At 37.4% G+C, this 24,933-nt stretch overlaps 1 protein-coding gene across 4 annotated transcripts in view; it reads left to right on the top strand.

Moving 5' to 3' along the window:
- The window catches only part of MYO6 (myosin VI), a 116,004-nt gene that overhangs the window by 45,257 nt on the left and 45,814 nt on the right, over positions 1-24,933 (top strand). For all 4 annotated transcript variants that reach the window (XM_063330142.1, XM_063330141.1, XM_063330140.1 and 1 more), the window contains exons 5-12: positions 1,459-1,588; positions 2,590-2,695; positions 4,583-4,638; positions 6,921-7,018; positions 8,685-8,849; positions 15,325-15,405; positions 18,548-18,728; positions 21,665-21,809. In XM_063330142.1, coding sequence (XP_063186212.1) covers positions 1,459-1,588; positions 2,590-2,695; positions 4,583-4,638; positions 6,921-7,018; positions 8,685-8,849; positions 15,325-15,405; positions 18,548-18,728; positions 21,665-21,809 — 962 coding nt within the window. The remainder of the gene's footprint in view (positions 1-1,458; positions 1,589-2,589; positions 2,696-4,582; positions 4,639-6,920; positions 7,019-8,684; positions 8,850-15,324; positions 15,406-18,547; positions 18,729-21,664; positions 21,810-24,933) is intronic.

Raw genomic sequence — 24,933 nt, 5'->3', positions numbered from 1 at the left:
GGAGTTAAAACCACTGTATATAAATACAAAAAGAAAGTATAGTTGTTTTCCTTTGTTGCAGTTAACTTTGCATAGCTATAAATTCTTTATGGCTCAAGATCAAGCACCAGCTTTAAAATAAATAAATAAAAAATGGCCATTTGAACACTGTTCTGGAAAAATAAGAATTATAAAAACAAACAATAAAACCCCCAAGGAAGTAAAGTTCTAAAACTGAACTGGTTATGAGGTAGGATAGTATTTAGATTCATAAAGCCTTTCTTCATTGTAAACAAATACTACTAGTAGATTGTCCTGAGCGGATGTATTTTCTGGAGGAAAAAAAAAAAGGTTCAATTTATATTTTTAACTACTTTTCCTTTGTAATTTTAAGATACAGTTTGAATCAATATTTTTTTTTTGCTTTTTGTTTAATGCTCATTAACATTTGCAATTTTTTTACAATGTTGATTTGTAATTAACAAATGTAATTTAGTAACAAGCCCTTGTTACTAAAGGGAAAACTAGTGTTAGTACTTGCAGCTTTTGAAGAAATGTTTTCCTTCAGTGAAATAACTGCTGAAAATAGAAGCATCTAAGAAAATTCATATATTCTGTGTGATCCAGCCTTATATCAACATATAACGATAGTGTCTAAATTTCAGTTATCTTAGGGGATATCCTCAGTAGCAACAAACCAAATAAGTTATTCAAGCTGAAGTTTTATCTGACTTTCTTCAGACCTTTTCCTGCAAATCTGCTTTTTTCTGTGATTCAGACGTCTTTTCTTCTTGCATGGAATCCAGCCATTATAACCAAGCTATGAAAGTTTTTTTCAGAAACCCTAAAAAAACCCTTATCTTCAGTCTTCCTTTTCCTGTGGAAAGGTAAAAAGCAGTCTTGGTTTGAGGTTATTCTCAAATTCCTTCTCTGTGAGAGAACATTTGCATTCTGTATTTCTCACCGTGGAAGCAGCCGTAGCTAATTTCTTTCGGCTGAATGCTTTTATTGCCTGCCTTGAGCGTGTTCCCAGACAGGATCCCGTCAGTCCTTCCTGCTGAGTTGCTTCCATTAGATATTGAAAAATTATCCTCCTCAGTGGAGCAGAGTGTGTTATGCTAGCCAGAAGCTTAGTTTATTCAGTTTTGCGGAGGAGGTTGTGGTGTCTTATCCTTGATCCAATCACTCGGACAATAGGAAATAATTTAAAAGGAGATTGGGAGAAAGGTCAAATTCAGGACATGTTCCACAGCTCAATGGTTAGGAAATTCTCCTGAGACGTGATTTTTCAGAGAAGTCCAGAGAAGATAATTAGAGGAACTCTGAAAATATATCCCTTTTTTTATCTGCGTTAGCTGGAGAGAATTGTAAATGTAATTGTTATGCTTAGGCTATAGTCTTCAATAATAATAGAAAATTGCTGTTAACCGTTTGGTTAGATGCTAGCTAATAGTTTGCTGTTAATTGTTTTCTTCACAGACGTATGTAGCCAACATTCTTATTGCAGTGAATCCGTATTTTGATATACCTAAGTTTTATTCTTCAGATACTATTAAAAAGTACCAGGGTAGATCACTTGGAACGTTGCCACCACATGTTTTTGCTATTGGTATGTATTGAGCATGTATTTGTCTTTTACAAAACAAACATTAAATACTTTGCAGTTATCCCCTAGATTGCCACCTGTAACAGCAATTAATTTACTTTAACCTGTTACAAAATAAGAACACTGATTGCTAAGATTGCAAATCTTCTCACCCTTAATATGGAGTTTGAAGAACTTGTAAATTAGCAACGCTGGCAGCCTTGTTGTTATTCTCTACCTCCAGTGTTTTATGTCTAAGCAATTTAAATATAATTCACAACCATTAAAAAAAATATTCAGATTTTAGAAGTGAAGAATGACATAATTATGATTGGCACTGTCCTTCAGTGTAGTGATTTCCTTTGCCTTTTATTATGTTGCCAGAGCACATGCACTGTTTCTTTTTATATGCTTGTATTATAGGCAGAAAATGCATTTAAAGGTTATTAACAGGATAAACCTGGTTTCAGTCACTTTAAGAAAAAATAATTTGGAAGCTACAAATCAACATTTGACTTGTTAAAAACCTTCTCGTTGTGTTGCATTTCATTTTGTAATCAAAAGTACAAAAAGCTGAGGTTTTAGTACCTGTTGCATAACAAGAAAACTACTCACCTTTTTCCAAGTTTCCTTGTCTCAGATGTTACTTGTTACAAAGTGCAACGGAAAGTTTGCCTGTAAAAAAGGGCACGTTTAAAGTAAGATTGGTTACAATTTTGTAACTGCATTTAATTCAAGAGATTTAGTTCTAGGTGGTGGGTTTTATTTTGTCCTGGATAGAGTTGAGTAGGTCTTTGTTTTCAAAGACTTTAAGCTCTTAAATGTCAGTGTTTGAGGGTGAGCAACTATAATATAATTGAAAGGGAAACAGACTTCAGTAAGTTGTGATGCACTCAATTGTAAAGATTTACTTCTTTTATTCCTGAAAATGTTACATTTTAGTTTTTGTATTGTAGCTTAACTTTATGCTCGTAACTCTCCTGAATATTAATTTTTGTCATGTTTAACGTGTTCTTCTTTTTAAGCTGATAAAGCATTCCGTGACATGAAAGTGCTCAAAATGAGTCAGTCCATCATAGTCTCTGGAGAATCAGGAGCTGGCAAGACAGAAAACACTAAATTTGTTTTGAGGTTTGTGCTTTTGGATCAAAGTTATTCATTGAATTTCCTTTGTTGATGCATTTGGTTGACATACAGACAGAGGGAAATTGTAATCAGTCGGTTTAAGCCACCGTTCAATAAGATACTTCTACGTACACTCTAATACAAGAAATTCATAGGGTTAAACTTAAATGCTGACACAATAAAATATGGAAATGGCTATATATTCACAGAAACCTTAACTTTGTTGTAGTGACATCATGTAGTAGTTATGGTTTATGATGCAGTCATTTTGGTATTGCACATCTGGTATTGTGGTAGATAAAAACATAACTCTGCATTTTAACTGTATCTTGCAAGACTGTTGGTTTTGCCATAAATGTGCATTTCTGTGTTTTCCCTGTCTTTGCTTCTTTAGTTTGCTTAAGCATCCAGGGTTTTTAACTCTTGATTTTGAGATTACTGGAGAGATTCCTTATTATACTTTACCCTAATTTACTGAATAAGATTGAATAATGGGATTTATTTATTTATTGATGTTCATGTATGACGAATAGTAAATCAAGCATATTAAACTACGTGGTGGCTGTGTTGCTGACGTATATCAGCCTTGCTTTCTCTTACGTGATTTTAATGTTTTTGACCATATTTGCTTTATACTTTAACTGCTTTATGTCACTCTGGAACACTGTAGCTGGAAAGCACTGCTCCATTAAATTCACCTATATCGTAGTTGTCCTGATGATCCAGGGAAGCACAGTGCAGGCAGTGTGATACACTCCCTTCCCCACCTTGTCCTTGTTTCCCCAGTATAAATCTGTAATTCCCTCTTCCCTGACATCATGTATTCTCTAGTATGTATGTACAGTAGCGGTGTTATCTTCCACATCCCATGAATAATTGTCACGGCTCTCTGTCCTTCGTACTGCTCTTCTCTGCCCTTGTGCAACCTTTAACAGAGCTTTAAGAATTACTGCAAGGTGCTGGTAACGATTTTTACAGGGAACATCCTCACTTAGATCCTACTAAGAGTAAAAAAGAGACGGCAGGAACTGGGAGAACATCTCCTGAGGAATGCTTGCAAAGGAGGTTATTATTCTGCTTCCCAGCAAAAGAAGTTCTGATTACACAGCAGGCAAATATTGCTGCTGCTTCTCCCCACCACCCGCTCCCGTGGAGTCCGTGTACAAAACATCATTGAGTTTTAAAAGCAGGACGGTTTTTCCCTTGTGTGATCAGAAAGCAAAAGGTACTAATACAGCTCTGTTAGTACTCCTAAATTTTTTTTGGAAGGCCTCATTTTTGAGAACTGTTTTTAACTCGACCCAGATTTATTTGTGAATTTCCAGAAAGCATGCCCTGTGCGCAGGGTGGGGGGAAGCAAGCTACAGCTTTGGAGCAATTACGTTGTGGAATTATTTTCAAATGCTTTCTTCAGTTGCTAAATTGAATCTTACCTTGATTATACACCTGCAGTTTCCCATCTCACCATCTCCATCTGGGATTTTTAACAACACTAATAGTTCTGACCACAGAAGCTGTATGCATGGAAACAGTCTTTAATTCTGGAAATACATATGAAACCTTATGCGTTTACTAAAGTTATTGGTAAATACAGATAGTAAAGTAATAGTTTCATTATGTTTGTGTAAAAGTTTGATTTCCATATGCAAGTCTAGAAGAAGTTTCTAACATGTCGTGAAGTATTGAAAAAAATCTGCAGTCTGCAAGAATATTTTTGTTTTAACAGAAAAGAAAAGTCAAAATGCATTTATTTTAAAAAATGTAGGTATTTGGAACTTGTAATCAATATGCTTTCCCTTTAGTAAATAGTAAGTATTTAGTAAATGCTAAATCCTATTGAATTGGGGCAACCTGATCCATGAAAGATACTGATATTTCTATCTTACTTTACAGGTATTTAACAGAATCCTATGGTTCTGGCCAAGATATTGATGATAGAATTGTAGAAGGTATTGAATTTTCTTTAATTGAATTAAAGGTTCCAATGGTTTGTTTGATGGGATTTTTTTTTTGTGTGTTTTGGGGTTTTTTTGGTCAAATTGGAAATGCCAGTCATCAGTAACTATATAAAAGCTAGGATGGAAATACTATCAGGCTACTTAGGGCATCATTTACCAGTAGTTTACTTTGATCTTAAATTCTGAAAACATATCTTTTATTTGCGATTCACTTTATTTTTATTTAGTATAGTGTCATATAATCCTTGGTATATAAAATCTTTAGGTGTATGTTTGAGTTGAACTTCACACACATGTGTACCAAAGACTGGATTTTATTCTGTATGAAATCTGCAAGGGCAAGATTATGTCCTCATTGCTAGTTGTTAGTACCAGGAAAGAGTACTTTCTCCTCCTCACCATAAAGTTCTCAAAGTCAGATAAAGGAGGGAAGTTCTTTTAAATTATGGTTCTGCATCATTTTCCTGCATGTCTTTTTTTTTTTTTTTTGTCAGAAAGCATGTAATTAGGATTAACTCTTTCATTGTGTCTATCTTCATAATAGGCTCCCAAAACAGGTCAGAAGAGACTGTGTTGATCATCCAGTTGAGCCTCTTTAATGTTGCGTGCACTCCCTAATTGAACAGAAACTAACTTTTTGAGAAAACATAAATATCTCAAAAACAAACAACCCTCAGCCAATCTAATAATGCCTCATATGTCAGTTTTAGTCTTCTACAGCATATAGTAGAATTCAGAATTTTGTTACTCTCTGTCTTTTTCTTAAGCCAAAAATGTTTAGCTTTCCTTTTGCTTTATATTTTCTGTTTTCAAATTCAAGACACTGGATTATTCAAGAGAAGTACTTCAGGCTTTAATCTCTTGTTGCTGTAGGTTTGCTTAAACCATTTCCTTAGTGAAATCCACTGTGTGCTAAAGGAAATCAGGAAGTGGCCAAGAGTTGGATAATGTCTGACGCAGTATGCCATAAAATCAATTGGTCCTTGTAGGTATTCTTAGAAAAGTGTGGGGTTTTTAATCTAAAACAGCATCTGATGCATGAATTTTGGAGTTTTTTAGGCACAATTTTAATGAGCATGCTTATTAGCATTACAATACAATCTAGTAATAAAAATTAACATTTGTATTACTAGAGGAACTTTTAACCTATCTGAAAGACATCTTGCAATTTGGTTTTGCTCATAATCTTTTCTTCAGAACTCTTAATATTACATAACATACCTGAACAGTTATCAAAGATCTCTTAAGAAGTCAGTTTTGAAAGTCAGATTTGCCATTTCATAAGCTTTAAGTATTTAAAAAATGAAAACCTAGATAAAACAAAAATGTTAGTGCTGATGTTGTCCTACTGAATGATGCATTATCATCCATAATTTATCCAACTACTGTAGTTATTTCTTCATTCTTTAATTTTTGTAGGAGCAGATTTGTAGATGGATGGAGTTTTAAATCTGAGTTTCTGCTCGCTTAGTTTCCAATGCATATTTTTTTAGCTAAAAGCCTTAAAAAATCTTGCAGATCTTTTTGGTGGTTTATTGTTAGCCCAATTCCGTAAATCGGTTTTCTTTGATCTTCAGAGCTAGTAAATGCAGTCTTTCAGAGGCCTTGTGTTTCATAACTACTGACCATTTTCAAACTGCTTAAACTGCGCCTGATGTGTAGAGAGAGAGAGATATATGCTTGAGATTGCTGCCACTCTTTCTGTATGGGCTTTAAGGCACTTGAAAACTGCAGCCAGTGAAAAATGAAATCACTCAATCACTTAATTGACCTAATTTGAAAGGGCATTTTAAAATTGTTTTTGGAATCAACACACTCTTCTAATGCGTTTTTTTTTATTCGCTAATCAATCTAACATGTTTCATGCATGACATTTAAGCGGCACTTTTGTCTGTGGGATAAATGGGTAGTTTAGATTTTATGAATAACAACTCATTGGGAAGTGTCAAATTGTGTGTTGTCTCGTATAGTTTATGATTTACCTACTTGCTGTAGAAGAACATGACTGAATAATTTTCAGTGTTTGTCTGAATTTCTTACAGTATTGATGCAAATAATTTGCAGTGTTATGTGATATTTAAGTACTTCATTGTAAGTTCCACTGAAGTATATCCAGTACAGTTTGCAAAACTGATTATTCCTAATAGATAATATTTTTTCCTTGTTCCAAATAATTTCACTGAATAGTTAGTACGTATTTGTTTTCTCTTTCTTTTTTCATAGCTTATTAATCAAATTCTAACACTTTAAAAAAATTTTAACTTTTTAAACAGCAAATCCCTTATTAGAAGCCTTTGGAAATGCAAAGACTGTTCGCAACAACAACAGCAGTCGTTTTGGGAAATTTGTTGAAATTCACTTCAATGAAAAGGTACTGGAATTTTGTTACATGTAACCAGTGATGATTTTTTTGCTGTAAAATGTAAATGCTAGACTGGAAGTAGGCTGAATATACTTATTAATCTTGCACGAAATAGCTACTGTCCTACTTTACAGATCTGATTTGTATTCTATCACCTTGAAAGGAAAACCAAAGCCTCACAGTACTGTGTCACTGCTGGAAAACAGTGGGTCAAGTCAGCAGGAAAATTGCCTCCATCCACAAAAGAATACATATTGTTCCCTTTGTTGCCAAAAGGCATATCTAAAGAATAACTTACTTGGTGTTACGTATTTACGCACGAATAAGTAAGAGTTGCATATTAGATATAAACAGATTTAAATGTAGCTTAATGCTTTAATACTTTAAATAATGATTGATATTTTTATGTATTTGTATGAAATTTTGGGACCTCACATTAGTATTATGTATGTGAAGAAGTCATGGAATTGTTTTTTGTCAGAAGTACTATTCACTGTGTAGCTTACAAAAAACTTACTTTGTTTGGGTGTAGTTCTGCTTTGATAGCGTATGTATACACACGTTCCATAACTAAGGATGGCTATGTGGCTGTCCGTTGTGTCCAAGTTGAGAACCTTTGTCAATGGATTAAGTATGTGCCTCCTCATCTTTCTGAATGAGGACATAAAGAAACAAATTCTTGCAGTTCCTTCCTGCAGAATTTAAGCTCATGATCTGCTCTTGAGCTTGTGGTCTTTTCCTAAGTTTTCATCACTTGGTTTTGTAACTAAACTGCAGATCCTTGGTTAATAGTTTAGATAGTAAATAACTAAATTCCTTTAAGGGTAGAGGGACTTTATCTGTTGGTCCTGTGCATGTTAATAAACTAATGGAAAGGACCCACATTTCTACTTGGAATGATGCATTCATGACCTGTCAACTTATCTGTCAATACTTACATGGTGTTTCAGATTACTTGCTTCAGCTGAAGCAGATAGCACTTAGAGTATCTTCAGAAACTGATTAAAAGCCTGTTTCAGCATTCCAGTGCAAGATCAGCCTGTGTAGTTAAGCCCCATTTTTACAAGACTTCGTACTTCACAAGACTGCACTTTGTGGTGACCTTATTAGGTCTGGTTTCTCACAGGAATGTAAGTACAGACTAGGGCCACCTGAATGAGTGGATGACTGCATAACCATAGCCAAATTTGTCAATCAGTAAGGCCTTCTTAGTTGCTGCAATGTCCATAAGCTCAGGAATTTCCTTGCTATTAAGATTGGTATAGGCACAGGGAATTTTATCATAGGCCAGATGATGGTCTCAGTGAAGTGCAACTAGAGAAGGTTGTAATGGCGCTTACTGCCATCCACTGGAAGTGCAAGGGTGGCTGTAGCAATGCTCTTTGCAGGAACTACTGAAATTCTACCAAGGTTTTGTGCTTGTTGAGGTGAAGCAGACCATTCTTTTAAGAGGAATGTATATATATGCAATACTTGAGCCGGGGAAGAAGTTATGGCAAAGGCAATGGTTTCTTTTCTAAGCTTAATATGTGTTAGATATAGATACATTTAAATCTTCTTTGGAGCAGTGTCTGTTGAGCAAGTCATGATCAGAAAAACGTAAACTGAAAACTTCTGAATCTCAAATAATCCAAAAAATATTCAGATAATCAGAAAAAATATTTCTTTCTCCTAGAACTCGGTGGTTGGTGGATTTGTATCACATTACCTTCTGGAGAAATCTAGGATCTGTGTGCAAGGCAAAGAAGAGAGGAATTATCATATCTTTTACAGGCTTTGTGCTGGTGCTCCAGAAGACATTAGGGAAAAACTATACCTAAGCTCTCCTGACAACTTTAGGGTGAGTATCAGAGTCAGTGTTTGTAAAGCTTCTCCTATTGCCATACATGGATTTTTCATGGAGATCTTATTAAAATCTCTATTGATTATCTTTGACAGACTCTTTCCTGTTACAAAAGTCAGAATATTTTTTTTTTTTGTTAAATCTGTTTGATCCTGAAATAAAGCTACCTACCATTTTTCCTTATTGGAGGATGCCCTGTAGTTTTTCTCTGTCTTAAAATTGAGGAACCTTTGCTTTTTCCAAAAATACTCCATTGCATACTCAGCTGATGTTAATGTGGTGGTGGTTTTGTCTAGAGGTGTAAATTGTGAATTTCTTGATTGTGATCTAACTATTCTGTGGGTAACCCGTCCTTTAAGTCCTGAAAACTGCATTTATTTCTTCTTATTCCAACCATGTATTTAGGAAGACGTAGGAGTTGTTCCATGATTTGCTCTTAAATTATTCGTCCCTTACGCTTCCTACCAAGGATCCAACCGCAGTGACAAGGCTGTTGTGCTTCTGTGTTCCAGTCTGTGTGGTTTCACATCCCTTGTCTTTTCTACTCTATTACACCTTATTCCTATCGTACTATACTATATTGTACTGCTCCGGTTTTGAGCTTCTCCCATTCCTCTCATCATACTGCTCTGTCATTCTTGGTCACTACAGGTTACATGATAAGACCTGCCAGTCCCTTTCAGATGAATCCTGTTATCTCCAGTTGACCCAAAGGCCATGCTCAGCTCTTCCTGACAAAATTACTTCTATTCATTAAACATGATCCTCCCTCTTAAGTTTTTGTTCACCTCATTTGTACTTTCCTGACGACTACTTACTATTTCTGAGTTTTGGCTATCTTTCCACAACCTGTTACTGGTCCAGTCACTCAAATAATGGAGAAGCCAATAAAATGCAGACAAAATTAGTGCTGAATGTAACTCATGACTATACCTAAATGAAAGTGAACTTTAAATAAACAGCAGGGAAATAATACTTGAATCATTGCGCATACTTCTTTTAAAATGTTAGGTTAATGTTTAGTGGCAGGGAAAAAACAGAGTAGAATTTTAGGAGTTAGGAAAGGAAGGGAGAATGAAATAGTGAGTTATGCTGCGGTGTACATCCATATTTGTAAATAGCCATCCCAGCTCAGAAGGGAACAGTAAAATCCTTGGGTGAAGCAGAGGTCGTGGTTGAAAACAAGCTCTTAGATAGTGTGGGCCTTTTAATTCAATCCAGTGTGCCTGTTCTTTGGACTTCTGATTGGTTTATTGCCTTCTTGTCTTCTCTCCATGCTTTATTTTTAGGGTTTTTGCCCTTTTCTGAGATTATGTGGTTTCTCCTGATTAACCCTGATTCTGTGTTATGTTTCTAGTAGCATTCCCTCAAACAGTCTGGCTTTCTGTCCTACCATTATGTTCTTGCATTCTTTTCCTACCATTTTTCCACTGAACGGTTTTACTACTTCAGTTTAACTGTTAACTTTTTCCTCCAGCTTTCCTTCTTTCTTCTCCCCTTCTCTATGTTCAGATTTCACTGAGTTGGTTTCAGAAATGATCAACAAATAACATGATGTTTCTCTTTGCTTCCTTTCCTTGTCAGCCAAATTTTTTTCTCTATTTTGTTTTCTGTTTGCCTGAGTGACTCCAACCCCATTTCCCTTATTTTTAAATTATCTTTTAATTTCTCAGTGTGTTAAATCTTGATTATTGCAGTAATTTTTTTTTCTTGAGAAATGAATATTATTGAACTCTTATCCAACCAGTGCAGCCTTACCAATAGAGCTGTTTCTCATTGTTTTCCTGATTGTCCCTTCTCTTTCTCTTCAAAGCCAGCTTTTGCCATCCCTCTCAAAGTCCTTCTAAGACTATTCACATCTTACACTGTCATCACCAATTTTACTAGTAAGGTGAAGACTCTTGCCTTCAATCATTCATTCCTGCTCTTTAATTATATATAAATATTCTGGTTGGTTTTTTGTTTTATTATTCTCTTCCTTTTGACAATCACACTTGAACTGTAAATAGCTACTAATAATCACCATGTTCTTTCTTGACTTGTGTTGCAAAGAAAAATATTTGCAAATCAAATCCTATTGGTAAACGCTGGTCAGTTTTTTGCTTGTTTTTGTGTTCTGTCATTCGTCTCCATCTCTCTACTGTCTCTTGGCTTATGCCTGGTTTGGAATCTCATGGGAGCAGAATTTTGTGTATTCCTAAAATACACAGACCAAATTCCTACCGGGGCTTTGGAAGGGATTTGTAAAACAGCCCTGGAGAGCACGTGCAATTACAAGGATATAAATTAATTGACCGTCGTCTTTTTAGACTTCCTTGATTTTAAATGGGATGAGGAGCACTTCTAACAAAGAATTACATTACTGCATTGATTGTTTTCTTTGTTGGTGTATCTTCTGACTTGGTTTTCTAAATAAAGCTTGGACTGTGCTTATCTGCTACTCTCTCCAAAATCTTTTGTACTCTGTTTCATCATAATTCAGCAGAGGGCTAGAAGCTTTAAAGATACAAATCTCCTACTAGTTCTGTGCAAAGCAGGGGTTGCACAGGTGACACACTAATTAGCGCACTCATTGTAGGGAAGGCGGGTGTACACTGGTGACCAAACAGATTGCTGCTGCCTCTTGGCTTGGCCAAGTCGGTCTCTATGTACTGATGAGCCAGGAAGCAGGGACAGAGCTGCAGTTCTATATTGTGCACATCATACATTTGTACAGTGGTATCTAGATGATCTTGCTCCCTGGAAGCTATGGCAGTGTTTTAGGACAAGTTTCCTTAACTCCTCAAAGGCGTTCCTAGGGGTCTTTAGAGACCTTATTTCTGTAAATATTTAGTTTGTGTTGTCTTATAGTTCATTTGTTTGTACTCAGTTGTGTGATGGAAACTTGATCTGATGCTTACTAAGAAGGAAAAGCTTCTGTTCTCTAGAAGGAAAGCTTTTCTTTTGAAACACCCAACAAAAGCAATACTTGAAAAACAAAACAAAACAAAAAAACCTAACTAAAAAACCCAAAACAAAGCCCCACCATTTATTTTCTTATAATATGGAGCTAGTTTTCAAAACTTTCTTTTTTACTGTGCAGTTATTCTAAGCAATATCCTCTTGTATGTTTTAAAGCTAAAATCTTGAACAAATTTTCAAATATATATTTTTATTGTGCAGCCATTTTTCCATTAAAACTTATTTCTTGTTGTTAATAGATTTTTTAATTCTGGAGCTGAATATGCTGCATGCCCACTCTTGGGGTGAGATTTTTTTATTTTTTTATTTTTTTTAATCAAAAACTCTGCTCATGAGAGCACACAAGGTTGTAGATGTCAAGGTCAGAATTATAACCTGCTTAATAATCAGGCTGGTGCGGTAGAATACTGAACAGCCTGAATGCCTTTACAGAAGGCACTCACTTGCCTGTTTCAATTATAAAGAGTTTGCAGTCGCACCAGCCTTATCGCACCCTGACATATTTTTTTTAGCTTCTACTAAGTTTGCAGCAAGTACTTTCAGTTCCATTAAGAATATTTATTGCTTTACCATAAGTGAGTATTTGAATGCTGAGTTCCTTGCTGCTTGGGAAAGATCCACTCTGCATGTTCAATTTACAAATGTTAACACTCCTTTTTTTTTTTTTTTTTTCCCCCTTCTGAAGTTAAAGTAATTATCTTTTAATTAAAAAAAGAAGTAAAGATCACTTTCATCTTTGTATGTCTGTAAATTAATATAAATATACTTAAAGTTTGTTAGTCATATTGCACTAAATTTTCATGAAGTATCACTTTATAGGAGATTTTTAGAAAAAAAAAAAAAAGTAAAAGGTTAATTTTCTTCCTAAATTTGTATTACGTTTGTCAGGATTATTTTTCCTGTTATTCATTTTCATTTGCTGCTTCAGGTTTTATCATAAAATGGCTCTGAATAATCACGCTGGTGTGACTGTTTTACCACATTTTTTTGTTGACTGAATGTCTGTCTGGTTCAAACTCCATGGAAATACAATCTTTCATTCTATCAGTAGGAAGCTGTGCACTCCCAGCAATGGACAGCAAATGTTGGAAACTGCGAGTGCTGCGGCTTCGGGAGGAAAGGAAGGGCTCAGGGGTCTGGCAGTGGGGCAAGAAGTTCTTAGGATCACAGCCATCAAGGAAGAGAGAGAACTTCTCATCAATCTTTCTAATTTATATTGAACGTGGCATTCATGGTATGAAATAATCCTGTTGGCCAGGCTGGGTCAAGTGCCCGGGTCTCCCTCCTCCTCATCCCTGCACCTGGCAAGACTCGAAAATACTGATACCTTGAAACCCACATACCATAGCTGGCTATAAAGTAAATATTTTCACAAATTCAAACACTAGAGTCTTCTAAAAGTGCAGTTTTCCCAAGCATTAGAAGGGAAATTAGTCCTGTGTCGCTCAAACCAGGACAACTACGCTCACTTGAAAACAGGACTGTCTCAAATTTAACATAATTCTCACTTCTCACAGAAGTGAAACAGTGTTAAAAGACGAAGGATAACATAATGCTCTTTTTCCCCCCACTAGTAGGCTTGCTTCCTTTTGACTTAAGTCATCCCTTGTCACCTCCTTCCCATGCATTTGTCCATGTTGGCAGAGGTGTGCCCTTGCTCTGGGCACGTGAACAAGACAAATGCATTGGTTGCACCTGCCTGACCTGTTGTCTGGATGTCAGCAGCACCCGGTCGGGGTTACTTCTCTGGTAGTTCATCCTTCCCCTACAGTTCTCCTGGGAAAGCGTGAATTTACTTGGCAAAGGACCATGAAAAGTTGCAGGTTCCTTACACACCCCTCCTTTGAGCACATCCCCACAAAAGCGTGTGGTCCTGGGTGCTCGTGTTTTAGATTCTTCTGCAGAAGTTTTCAGAGAGTCAAAGTCATTAGGCAACCGTGTGCTGGACCTTATAGGTCTAGGTAGCTTGGACTGCACCACATGGCTTTGAAAGTAAGGCTGCACAGTACATCTGTACCTGGAGTAGAGTTGATGGGGATGAGAAGCTGAATTTTTTTTCAGATTGTAATTTCTGGAAGAGAAATAAGGCTGCCTTATGTTCATGTCTCTGATGTTATAATCAGGTGTTGCACTTCAGAGTTTAAAAACAAAAAAGTACAATGGTATTTAAATGTTATACATGATGACCTCAAGCTGTGTATTTGTGTGGTTTAAAAATATAATTTCTCCTAGGTTTAATATGTAAATTTACTTGAGTATTCAGCTTTCAAATCAAAGCCATTATCTTGTGATTAAGTCTCCTACGTGGGTTATTGAGTACTGTGCTGGTTCATGTTCGCAGTCTGTCAGATAAGTTTCCACACTCCCTTCCTGAAAAGTAGAACCTCTTTCACTTCCCATCCTCAGTTTCTGGGATCATGTTTCTAATACTGTAATACAGAGATGTATTGTTGTGTTTAAAATATGCTGTGCTTTGCGTTCTTACTGGCTGATAAGGAAAACTTTTCGATATTTTGTTAAACACCAAGCTAACTTTGAACAGGGTTTCTTGTCGCTTTGTTTTAATATTAAATTCGTCCCCTAGTTTTCTTCTACGGTTAGAAATGCTTTGAAGAATATTTTATTTTTTTTAGACTTTTGTATATAAATTTTAATCAAAGTATAGAATTATCTGTGTTCACCTAGTTGAAAACATCTTTTTTGTTCATGGGCTAGAGCAAAGAATCAGTTCACTTCCTTTAGACAAAGGGCTCTGTCCGAGCTCTTGGACGGCGTTCTTACTTTCAGCTGAACAAATCAGAAAGAAAAAGCTGGCAATCCCATTTTACTGGAAGCGTCAGTCATTATCTGAATGCTTGGTCTATTCCCTTTACTATACAATGTGAGACTGATATCAGAAGCCAAATTCTGAATTAGGCTTCTGTTTGTACCGTGTTATAAGCTTTTAATACTCTTCAAGCTTTTTTTACGCTATGTCTCTTGTTACCTATTGAAATATATCACTGGTGAGGAAAAAATATGACCAAAAGGTACACTGGAGATAGTACTAGAAATTCTTTGATCCTACCCCTCTCACCCCTGGTTGTACCATATAAAGTCTATATATTGCTGAAAACATAAAGATTATCGTTTAGGTTTTTTTGATGTTCTGTACAGCTTCTTGGTTCCTAATTTTGATTTTCTTTTCTGCAATCCCAGACTCCATTAGTAGGTTGGTAGAGTCAAACGTTATGAAAAGATTGTGGGACATAACAAAGTGAATATCCAACTGTGTCAGTAAATATTTTGGTTGTCAAAATCCAGATGCTTTCAATAGAAGTTTATTACTGTTGCATTTCTGTAATTTTGTAGATGTAAATAAATACATTTTCAAGGAATGAATTCTGAATACCTAGCATGTTGTTGTTACCATATGAATAAATCAAGCTACATAGAGCAAGCCTTAAATAAAAGCTTATGTTTTCCTTACTTCTGTCTTTAAGTACGCATTTCCACTTTTTTGTTGTTACAGTATTTAAATCGAGGCTGTACCAGATACTTTGCTAACAAAGAAACAGACAAGCAAATTTTGCAGAATCGTAAGAGTCCTGAGGTATGTTTGTATCTTCCGTTAGTTTATATTATTAACTGATGCAGATAGAGTTGAAAATGATGATTACAGTTTTACAGTGTGGAACGAAATGTTCATTTTACACATCTTTATAGGTCTAAATGGGTACTGTCAAAGCTGGTATATTCAGAACTCTGGTTTTGGAATACAGTCCTAGAAATACATTTTAACATGCATCTTAAAATCCTAAATGGAACAGTGTATAAGATTTTTTCCTTTTCATTCTTATAATAATATAACACTTAATGATGCAGCTTGTCGGCTGTGGAAAACAAAAATCAGTCCAAGACTTTCTGTCATTTTCTTTTTAAATCTTACTACTGCTAGGAATAGGTCAGAAGCAGTAGTTTTTTTCCAGAGCCATTTTTGCTCTCTAGATTTTTGAAGTGGTCCTCCAAACTGTGTTATAAAACAGTAGTGCAACTTCACTTCCAGAACGAGTGTATCCCCCTCCTCGGTACACTCCATTCTTTATTATTTTTTTGTTGTCCCCTTGCTATGAACCGTTACTGACAGCAGAGCATGGCATTTTCTGGAAGAAAGTGTGAAGCTTCAAAACATTTCCTTCCTCTTGCTCTATCTCTGTTTACATTCTTAAAACTGGAATTACGAGAATTTGTAACATTTAAGCCTTTGAGCTAGGAGGCCATTACAGAATTTAATCCAAATTAACAGTATATGTGAACTGGAAGTTGTTTAAATGCTTCATTAAACTTCCACTCTGCTTTCTAATACAATTTTCATCTATTCATACCTAAAGGATGAATTTCTAATTTGTATAGCTGGAAGATATTTCAAATCTTAATCAAATCCATACTTGAGATTCAGTAACAGGGCAAGCTGCATATACATGCGGAATAATACAAAGATAAGTTTACTCAAGAGCTTCTCTCCCCGCAGTGGCTGTGCCATCTCTTTTACCTTTGAGAACTTGGGCTTGAGCTTGTACGTGGCTCGTGCCTAGCTATCAAAGACGGTATGGATATTTCCTTTGCTCAGGTCAACATTGTACAGTCTGCTTCTGGATTTCTGGTGTTTATATGTGGTAACACTGAGCACATAATGTCAATTTCTTTTGCTTCCATATAGGCCATTTTCTATAGTCAGGGATGGGGGAGAGTGAGATACAGAACTCCTGATCTGATATTACCGTGAGGCAGAAAGCTGGTAGACATTTAATTCCTGTCAAGTGTATAGGCTAAGAGGTGGTTGCGAGATTTTGCCTCAGTTTACCTAATTTGCCTTAATTAAGATTTGTCGTGAAGTTGGTAATTTACATAGGCGTAAAATATCAACATTTACTTACTCTTACTACTGGAAGATGAACCTATGCAATCTTCTGTTACTGATGCGATTTACAGACAGGTGTTCTCTCATAAAACGTGTCCTCTAAAGGACTTAATTTGAAACTAGTGTTTGCCTAAACGAAACCATACTGCAAGAATAATTCTGAAAATCTGTGTTGGACATTAAATAGTGGAACATATGATGTCATAATACCCCTATCTTACAGCCATGTCAATTTGAAGGCACAATAAATGATCACATTTCAATTATATTAAAACTAAGTCTAACCACTTAAACAGGAAATATATTACTTTGTTCAGGTTTTTAAATCAGAAATTTAATATTTACTCTGTCATTTTATGAAAAATATTAAGATTGTTTATTTTAATAGAAGTAGCTGGAATAGCCAATTAATACTCCAATTATTTTTGTGTTTTCCTTATCAGGAAGATGAGGTGATCATTTTACATAATTAAGATGGAGTTTAAGTTTTTTGATGTGTCTAAATGTTGTGTGAAGTGAATTTTTCAGATGCATGTGGTGTTTTGTTTTGATAAAAATCATGTTAGCTTATTTGACATTAACAAGGCTTCTATTTAAAGTTAATTATTCTTTTTAGTTGAAAACATTTTAAAGTAATTGTAGAACCTTAGATCAGTCTGTGCATGTTCAGTTAGTCTCTTGATTGCATGCAGATGTGTTACTATCTACTGTTTAAAACTGTTAATAATTAAAATGGCCTTTGATGTATTTAAATTAAGAAAATCAGCAAAAAGTTAAACTGGTATTTTAAAAAGGTAGCTGGTATTCTTTTAACCTGTAGAACACTGCAAACAACTTTACAATTTCTTAATCTCCAGCAAACGTTAACAAGTATATTTCTCTGTTTGCAGTAGGGATAGCTCTTCCCATTCTGATTTGTCCTGTACTCCTTTCCCATGGTCTGTCAAACTTTGCCATCCTACTACAAGAACCTCAACCTTCTTTCAGCTGTGAGGGGCTAGAAGTGGTCCTCAGTAGAATTGCTTCGATAGCTTCCTTAGCCAAACAACCTTTCCACTGCTCACCATCCGCTATCAGTCCTTCGCTGTCACACTCCCTGGCTTCTGCTTTCTGAAGATAGCTTGAAGTTTGCTTTGAAGTTGAAGATCATGCTTCAAAGTATGATAGAATCATAGAATTGCCTAGGTTGGAAAAGGCTTTTCAGATCATCCAGTCCAGCCATCAACCTAACTCTGACAAAATATGTCACTAAACCATATCTCTAAGCACTGTGTCTGCCCGTCTTTTAAATACCTCCAGGGATGGTGCCTCAACCACTTCCCTGGGCAGCCTGTTCCAATGCTTGATAACCCTTTCAGTGTAAAATTTTTTCCTAATATCCAATTTAAACCTCCCCTGGTGCAGCTTGAGGCCATTTCCTCTTGTCCTGTCGCTTGTTACTTGGGAGAAGAGACCGACCTCCAGCTCGCTACACCCTCCTTTCAGGTAGTTGTAGAGAGCGATAAGGTCTCCCCTCAGCCTCCTCTTCTCCAGGCTGGACAACCCCCGTTCCCTCAGCCATAAGGCTTGTTTTCCAGACCCCTCACCAGCTTTGTTGCCCGTCTCTGGACACGCTCCAGCACCTCAATATCTTTTTTGTATCAATAAATTAAAACAAATGAGGGTTCTTGCAAAGCCTGTATTGTGTGAAGAACTCTGATCTCTTTCTACTTAGTCTGGGTTTTGCATGCTTTTTTATGCTTTTTGTTATGGTGTATTCTTGACTGGAAATAATTGCTTACATTTACTTTAAAATCACTTTACTGAATTTTTGGTTTATCTTGTTGTTTTATAGTATCTCAAAGCAGGTTCCTTGAAGGATCCACTCTTAGATGATCATGGAGATTTTAACAGAATGTGCACAGCAATGAAAAAGATTGGACTGGATGATGCAGAAAAACTTGATCTTTTTAGAGTAGTGGCTGGTGTCCTTCACCTTGGAAATATTGATTTTGAGGAAGCTGGGAGCACTTCAGGTTAGATGAAACATAAATTGTTTTCTGTAAAAATAATGAAAATGTCTCTTGATTATAGATGATTCCTTTCCATGTGAATTACTGCTTTAGAAATCTACCTTGTGTCTTATGTTCAAGGGTAATTCAGTCTTAGTTCACCCCATTTGGAAGTCAAGTTTACCTGTTTCTTTTTAAGTTATACTTCTTTGCATGCTCTGAAAGCAAATAGGCACTCGCTGGAATTGTTCAAGAAATTGTTCAGTGCAAAGTTTGATATAAAGAAAAGAGACTTCTTTTGTATTTTAATAATAATTTTTCAAAGTTCGGTTTCTTGGTAAAGTAAGGAAAACATCTTGAAATTAGCAACTCCATCTGTAGGGAAAGGCATTATGTCCTTTGGCTTCCGAAAAAATACCATTATGTTAGTATTTTGAGAGGTGAGGAAAAAAACAGTTACAGCAAAAACTTAGGTAAATGTAAGCTTCCTAATTTTAAGATGTTACTCACAAGCTGAGTTGGTACGAGCGTAGCTGTGACTTAGTAGCAGAATGCGCAGGAAGGCTGAGGAAAGGGAATGAGTGTTTTGCAAACAGTTGTTCTTGCCTCACTACTGAAATCAGCCTAAGTTAAGAACCGCTGTCCATATATTGCTGTAGGACTGGAGGAACTCCCAGTCTGGCCATACTACAAATATAACTATAGTAGAAAAGATATGTATGTAGATTTTTATCTTGAATTGCAAGATACACAAGATACAGTGAAATTGGTTCCTGTTAGTCCTACTTCAAGGATGTATAGCTGTTGCCAGATGTGGTAAAGTTGTTGGGAAAGGCATACCAAAGAACATTTTAAAAGGTGTTTTGAATGATGAATTAAATTAATACTAGCTTTGTAGGTTCACTGGCTCCTAACCCCACGAACAGAATCACCAAAGAACTTTGTAGAAACGTTCAAGTCAGATGAGATTGTGGGAAGTCTATAGTCCAATGTGTCCTGGTCAAAGTAGGGCCAACACTGAATTCAGAGCAGGGTAGCGTAGGGTTGTCACAGAGAAGGTGGGCTTTTTTCTTTTTCCTTAGGTCCAGTCAGAACCTCCCCAGTGTCAATTCATGATCTTGCCATCTGCATGAAGGTGACTGAAATGAAAATGTTTTTTACAAGGGCATGTAGTGATAGGATTAGGGGTAATGGCTTTGAACCGAAAGAAGGTAGATTTAGATTAGATATTAGGAAAAAATTTTTCACTATGAGGGTGGTGAGGCACTGGAACAGGTTGCCCAGAGAAGTTGTGGATGCCCCATCCCTGGAAGTGTTCAAGGCCAGGCTGGATGGGGCTTTGAGCAGCCTGGTCTAGTGGAAGGTTTCCCTGTCCATGGCGGGGGAGTTGGAACTAGATGATCTTGAAGGTCCCTTCCAACCCAACCCATTCTACGATTCTTTGATTAATGTGAATGAATCTGTGAAGATGTTGGGGTAGGGAAGGGCACCATGGGGCTCAGCAGTAAGCTGGCAGGGAGCTTCCCTGCTTAAGCCTTCCGTGAGTTGGGACTTTGGGGTTGACAAGGTGGGAGAGAGTGAAAAAGGTGCAAATGTGAGTGGAGAGGCAGTTTCAGGAGGCAAACGAACAAGGAGAAGGGCAACTACAGATGGTGAGGAAAGTCAGGGTTTAGAGAAGGGAAGGAGGACATGAGGAAATTTATTTTCTCTGCATGTTCAAATTCAAACCCATTTTTTCTGGAATAAGTTATTAAACTTCTGAAGCGTTGATTGCAAATACGGGCTTTCTTCTGCTCACGCTTTGTATGTGTACATACAGAGCCTTCATTCGAACTGCTCCAGGCAGTATGTCTCTGTACCAGAGACCCTCTAACTGCTTCCAAAACCTGGGAAACAAAAGCTGTTTACTGCAGGTCAGATGGTGTTTCAGAGCTTCCAAAATCAAGTCACAAAAGCTCTAATCTTTTAAGGATTCCTTTCTCTCTCCCCCCCCCCTTTTTTTTTCCTTTTCCCTTGCTTAGCACCATTGTAGGGTTAAGGAATTCAAGCAATGTTTGGCTACTCATTTATCCCTTTTGGTCTCTTCACTTATCTGTAGAAGTAAATTTTTACTGAGAACAACAGGAGATAGATGTTGTAATCCTGACATGTGTAATAAAGTGTTAGATTTTGCTGAAGCCTTTCGAGTGCTTCGGTTAGAGATGTATGAACCCGCGGTGGCTGGAGGAGCTGCGGTGCCGGGCAGCAGGAAGCACGACTCTCAGATGTTTACCCAGGAAAATGCACATACCGTTATCGGGAAATGTTAAGTGCCAGGAGCTTGCCGTGCCAGGCACTTCTGTTGCACGGCAGGGAAGTCTGGAGGATTACAGGAATGCCAAAATCCAGAAGTTTAAATCGCTATAGGTAGTTTCTAGTTATTAGCACTTTACTCCTGTGTTTTTGGGATAGTTCTTTCACTTACAAGCAGGTTAGTTTGTGGACAGCCCGTGTTTAGAACAATGGGATAGAAATACAGAATTTCATTCATTCATTTCATTAATTTTTCTTTTTTTTTCCATTCATTTTTTGTTGTTTTTTTTGTTTGTTTGTTTTTTGTTGGTTGGCTGGGTTTTTTTTTGGTTTTAGTTTTTTTTGCTTCTTCTTTTTGAGAACTGACTCTGCGTTTAATATAAGAAGTAATTTCCAGAAGCTAACTGTAATTTCTTCAAAGGCGACGTTATTTCTAGTCATCACGGCAAGATCATAGCCGGATTTATTTATTTATTTATTGACTGACTGACTGACTTATTGTCCCCTAGAATTTTCCGCTAAAAATGCCCGAGGGGCGGCCGTTGCCTTGCCCTTCGAATAGCACGCTTTGAAATCGAGAGCGGAGGTGGGGTGGTGGTGGTGGGGGGGCGGGTGTGCGGTGCGCGGAGGCTTAACGCGGTGCCCGTCTGTGTCTCTCCCCGCGGCAGGGGGCTGCGCGCTGCGCGCGCGGAGCCAGCCGTCGCTGGAGCGGTGCGCGGCGCTGCTGGGGCTGGACGAGGAGGACCTGCGCGGCAGCCTGACCAGCCGCGTCATGCTCACCACGGCAGGGGGCGCCAAAGGAACGGTCATCAAGTGAGTGCCGCGCGCTACCTCAGGCCGGGGGGCGGCCGCCGTGCCTGGGGGGGACGGGACGGACGACACACACGGACACGACACGCACACGCGCGTTGCCGCTGACACCCACTGCCCCCGGTGTGTTCGCGGTGAGTGCGGGAGGGGGTTGGCAGCCGCCGAGCCCGGCCCGGCCCCGCCGTCTGAGGTAACCCCTGTCCCCGACCCCCGCCCAGGCCTTTCGGGATCTGCCGCCTCACGCTGGCTCTGCCCGTTTTCTTACCCACGGGGGAAAACGGCCTCAAGCTCCCTCTTGACCCTTTGCAAGTGTGAGTTGCAGCCACCGTGAAGTGCAGCTATTTAAAATGCTGCCTTAGGGCAGCAGTCATGGGAGCACCGCGCAGCCCCCATGATAAGAAAGATGCATCCAAGTATCTTCCAAAACACTTAGGCACAGTATCAACATTCCTCAATAGAGTAATCTGTTAAATCTATTAGAATATCTAATTTTCTGCGTAGGTTATGGATTTAACAGGCTGACTGCTATACATTCTCTTTCCACACAGTGTACTCACTGACATGTGAGAGGTTTTATAAAATGTGATAGTGATTTATTCAAAGCTATTCTTTTCCTGAAAAAAAAAAAAAGGCCATTTTACTCAGGCATTGTACAACTGCCTATCTTCCAAATAAAGATTTAAAAAACTCCAATGACCTAACAAGAATGAAACAAGCAAGCCTGAGCATCTAAAAACGTGCATTTGGATCAAATGCTTTAAAGAAAAAAAAAAAATCCAAAACCCAAAGCCCTGTTAAAAATTTGTCGTCTCAAAATTAACACTTGCGTGACAGAAAAGCACGGCACGTTTCTGTTTTGAAGGGACTAACAAGGTAAGCCTGCTAGTCTTCTGCGCTCTCAGTGACTACGCTGCGTGGCCAAAGTACAGCACAGCAGTCAGGCTATATCAGTTAAATCCATAACCTACACATATATCAGTTAAATCCATAACCTACACAGAAAATTAGAGATGCTAAGAGATTTAACAGCTACACTGTATGGAAGAATGTTAATACTGTGCCTAAGTAATTCGGAAGATGCCGGGATGCATTTTTCTTGTCACGGGGGGGCTGCGCGGTGCTCCCACGCCTCTTTTTTTTTCATTAGCATAGATTTTAACAAAAAGCTGTGATCAAGGTAACTTCCTAGGCACAGAAATATCATAGTGATTTCTTTCTGTACACACACAGAGAAGGAATAATTGCCAAGAACATGTTTAAACATGGTAGTGATGATAACATTTCAGTGCTCTGGAAGTTATGACTCTTGTGAAAATGAGTTTTATGAAAATGATTTCACTGTAGCTGCCTTCTGTTTACGAAAACCCTGTGGCTTCCACCACAAATTTTCTCTTGTTGAGATTGATCCTTCTAGCACATGAGTTGTCAGGGATGCTAGCAAAGCTGTGTGCAACTGAGTGTGTTTTAACATTTGGTTTCTGGAGTTAGAGAAAACATTGCATCAAGAAACTGAACTTGGGCTAAACAGTTTTGAGCACATTAAAAGTAATTTTCAATGTTTAGCTGAATGCATCAATCTTTTAATTAGGAAACTAATTAACATTCACTTATTGGAAGAATGCACAGGTACTTCTTACTGACTTATGGAAACAATCAGATTGTTTTAGTGAATCAGAAATACAACTTTATGCATATTACACCAGAAGTTTAATATATGAAAGCCATAATTAATTATCTGTATTAATGTGGTTTATCTAAGTTCCTTGTGTACTTCATGTCTTTTGAAATTTATTACTGTTATTTATATTTATGTCTTTTAGCATGAAGTATTTGTTAACATTTCATAAACTTGTGGAATGAAACAAAGTAACAGCTGATTGATTTAACCTTGGTATGTCACTGTGGCCAGTAAAGGTGGCAGGTGTTAGTTAAAGCATGCTTAGGTTATGTCAGACTTACGAGGTGAAAAGTTGATCTTTGAGCACTTGAGAGCATTGGCTTTTTTAGTCCTTGAGGGATGTAATAGATTTAAGTAATGAAGGTTTCCACTGGTCAAGAGCTCATTCTGTGCAAGAAAAGTAATCTTCAGCTCTACCTAATTCTAACCAATAATGATAAATTAAAAGAGAACGGCGGAGGTGGAAATCTGTTCAATACTGTTCGGTATTCCCACTTCCTGATCTTCAGGGTGAACCTGATCTTCCTGGACAAAATTTGAGCATACTAAACCATCAGTGACAACCTGTGCTGTTTGAACATCACGTTTTTTTAGGGGAACACAGAAGCTCTTCTGAATTAATTCATATTCTTAACTCATATTCAGGAGTCTTAAGTTTAGCATGGGTATGGACTCTTGTCCCAGTAATACATTATTACCGAATAGCTGATCTTTGAGGGATATTTCTAGATAGAGCAAACAAGTAGGCATCTTGGTGGTCTGCTTATTTCTGTACTTTGAAAGAAGGGATGTTCAAGAGTTAGAACTCCATAGTGACTACCAGGGAAAAAGTTATAATGCAGTGACAAATGGTAAGTAATGATTGGGGAGGGGTTGTTCTGTCTTCAGTTAAAAGCTCAAGATCTAGATCTCTTCACAATATTTTCAATAGTACATTTCTGGAAAGTGGTTATAAATTCCTCCTCCCCCCCAGAGTTCATAGAAATTGAGGATTCTTAGTCACTCTCATCTTGCTGCCTTATCAGCTGATATGGAAAGTGAAAAATAATTTTTCTCTTTATAACAATCTTTACATATAACAAGACATGAGTCTTGCAGGACAAAGGGCCTCCAGTGGCCAATATTTTCCAAGTTTTACTATTTGCTCTCTTCCAGACTATGTCTAAATTGACAGCAAGACTTTGATACTTTCATCCAGGAGAACCTTTATCAGTATTACAGATAACATTAGAGTAGAAATTTATATATTATACAATACAGATGGTACTCATGTCACATGGTGGTATGAGAATTGCAGGTTTTTGAAAGTTAGTAACATTTTTGACTTAATTCAGCTTGTGATCCACTACAACTGCTGATCTTTCTCTCTTGACTCACTGCTTACCTGGTTATTCTCCATCTTGCCTGTGAATTTTTGAATTCTCACTAAGTATATCATCAGAGACTTCC

The sequence above is a fragment of the Chroicocephalus ridibundus genome, chromosome 3 (assembly GCF_963924245.1).
Source record: "Chroicocephalus ridibundus chromosome 3, bChrRid1.1, whole genome shotgun sequence".
Taxonomy (NCBI): Eukaryota; Metazoa; Chordata; class Aves; order Charadriiformes; family Laridae; genus Chroicocephalus; species Chroicocephalus ridibundus.
Note: the sequence above shows the minus strand (reverse complement) of the source record. Positions and strands in the feature narration are given on the sequence as shown.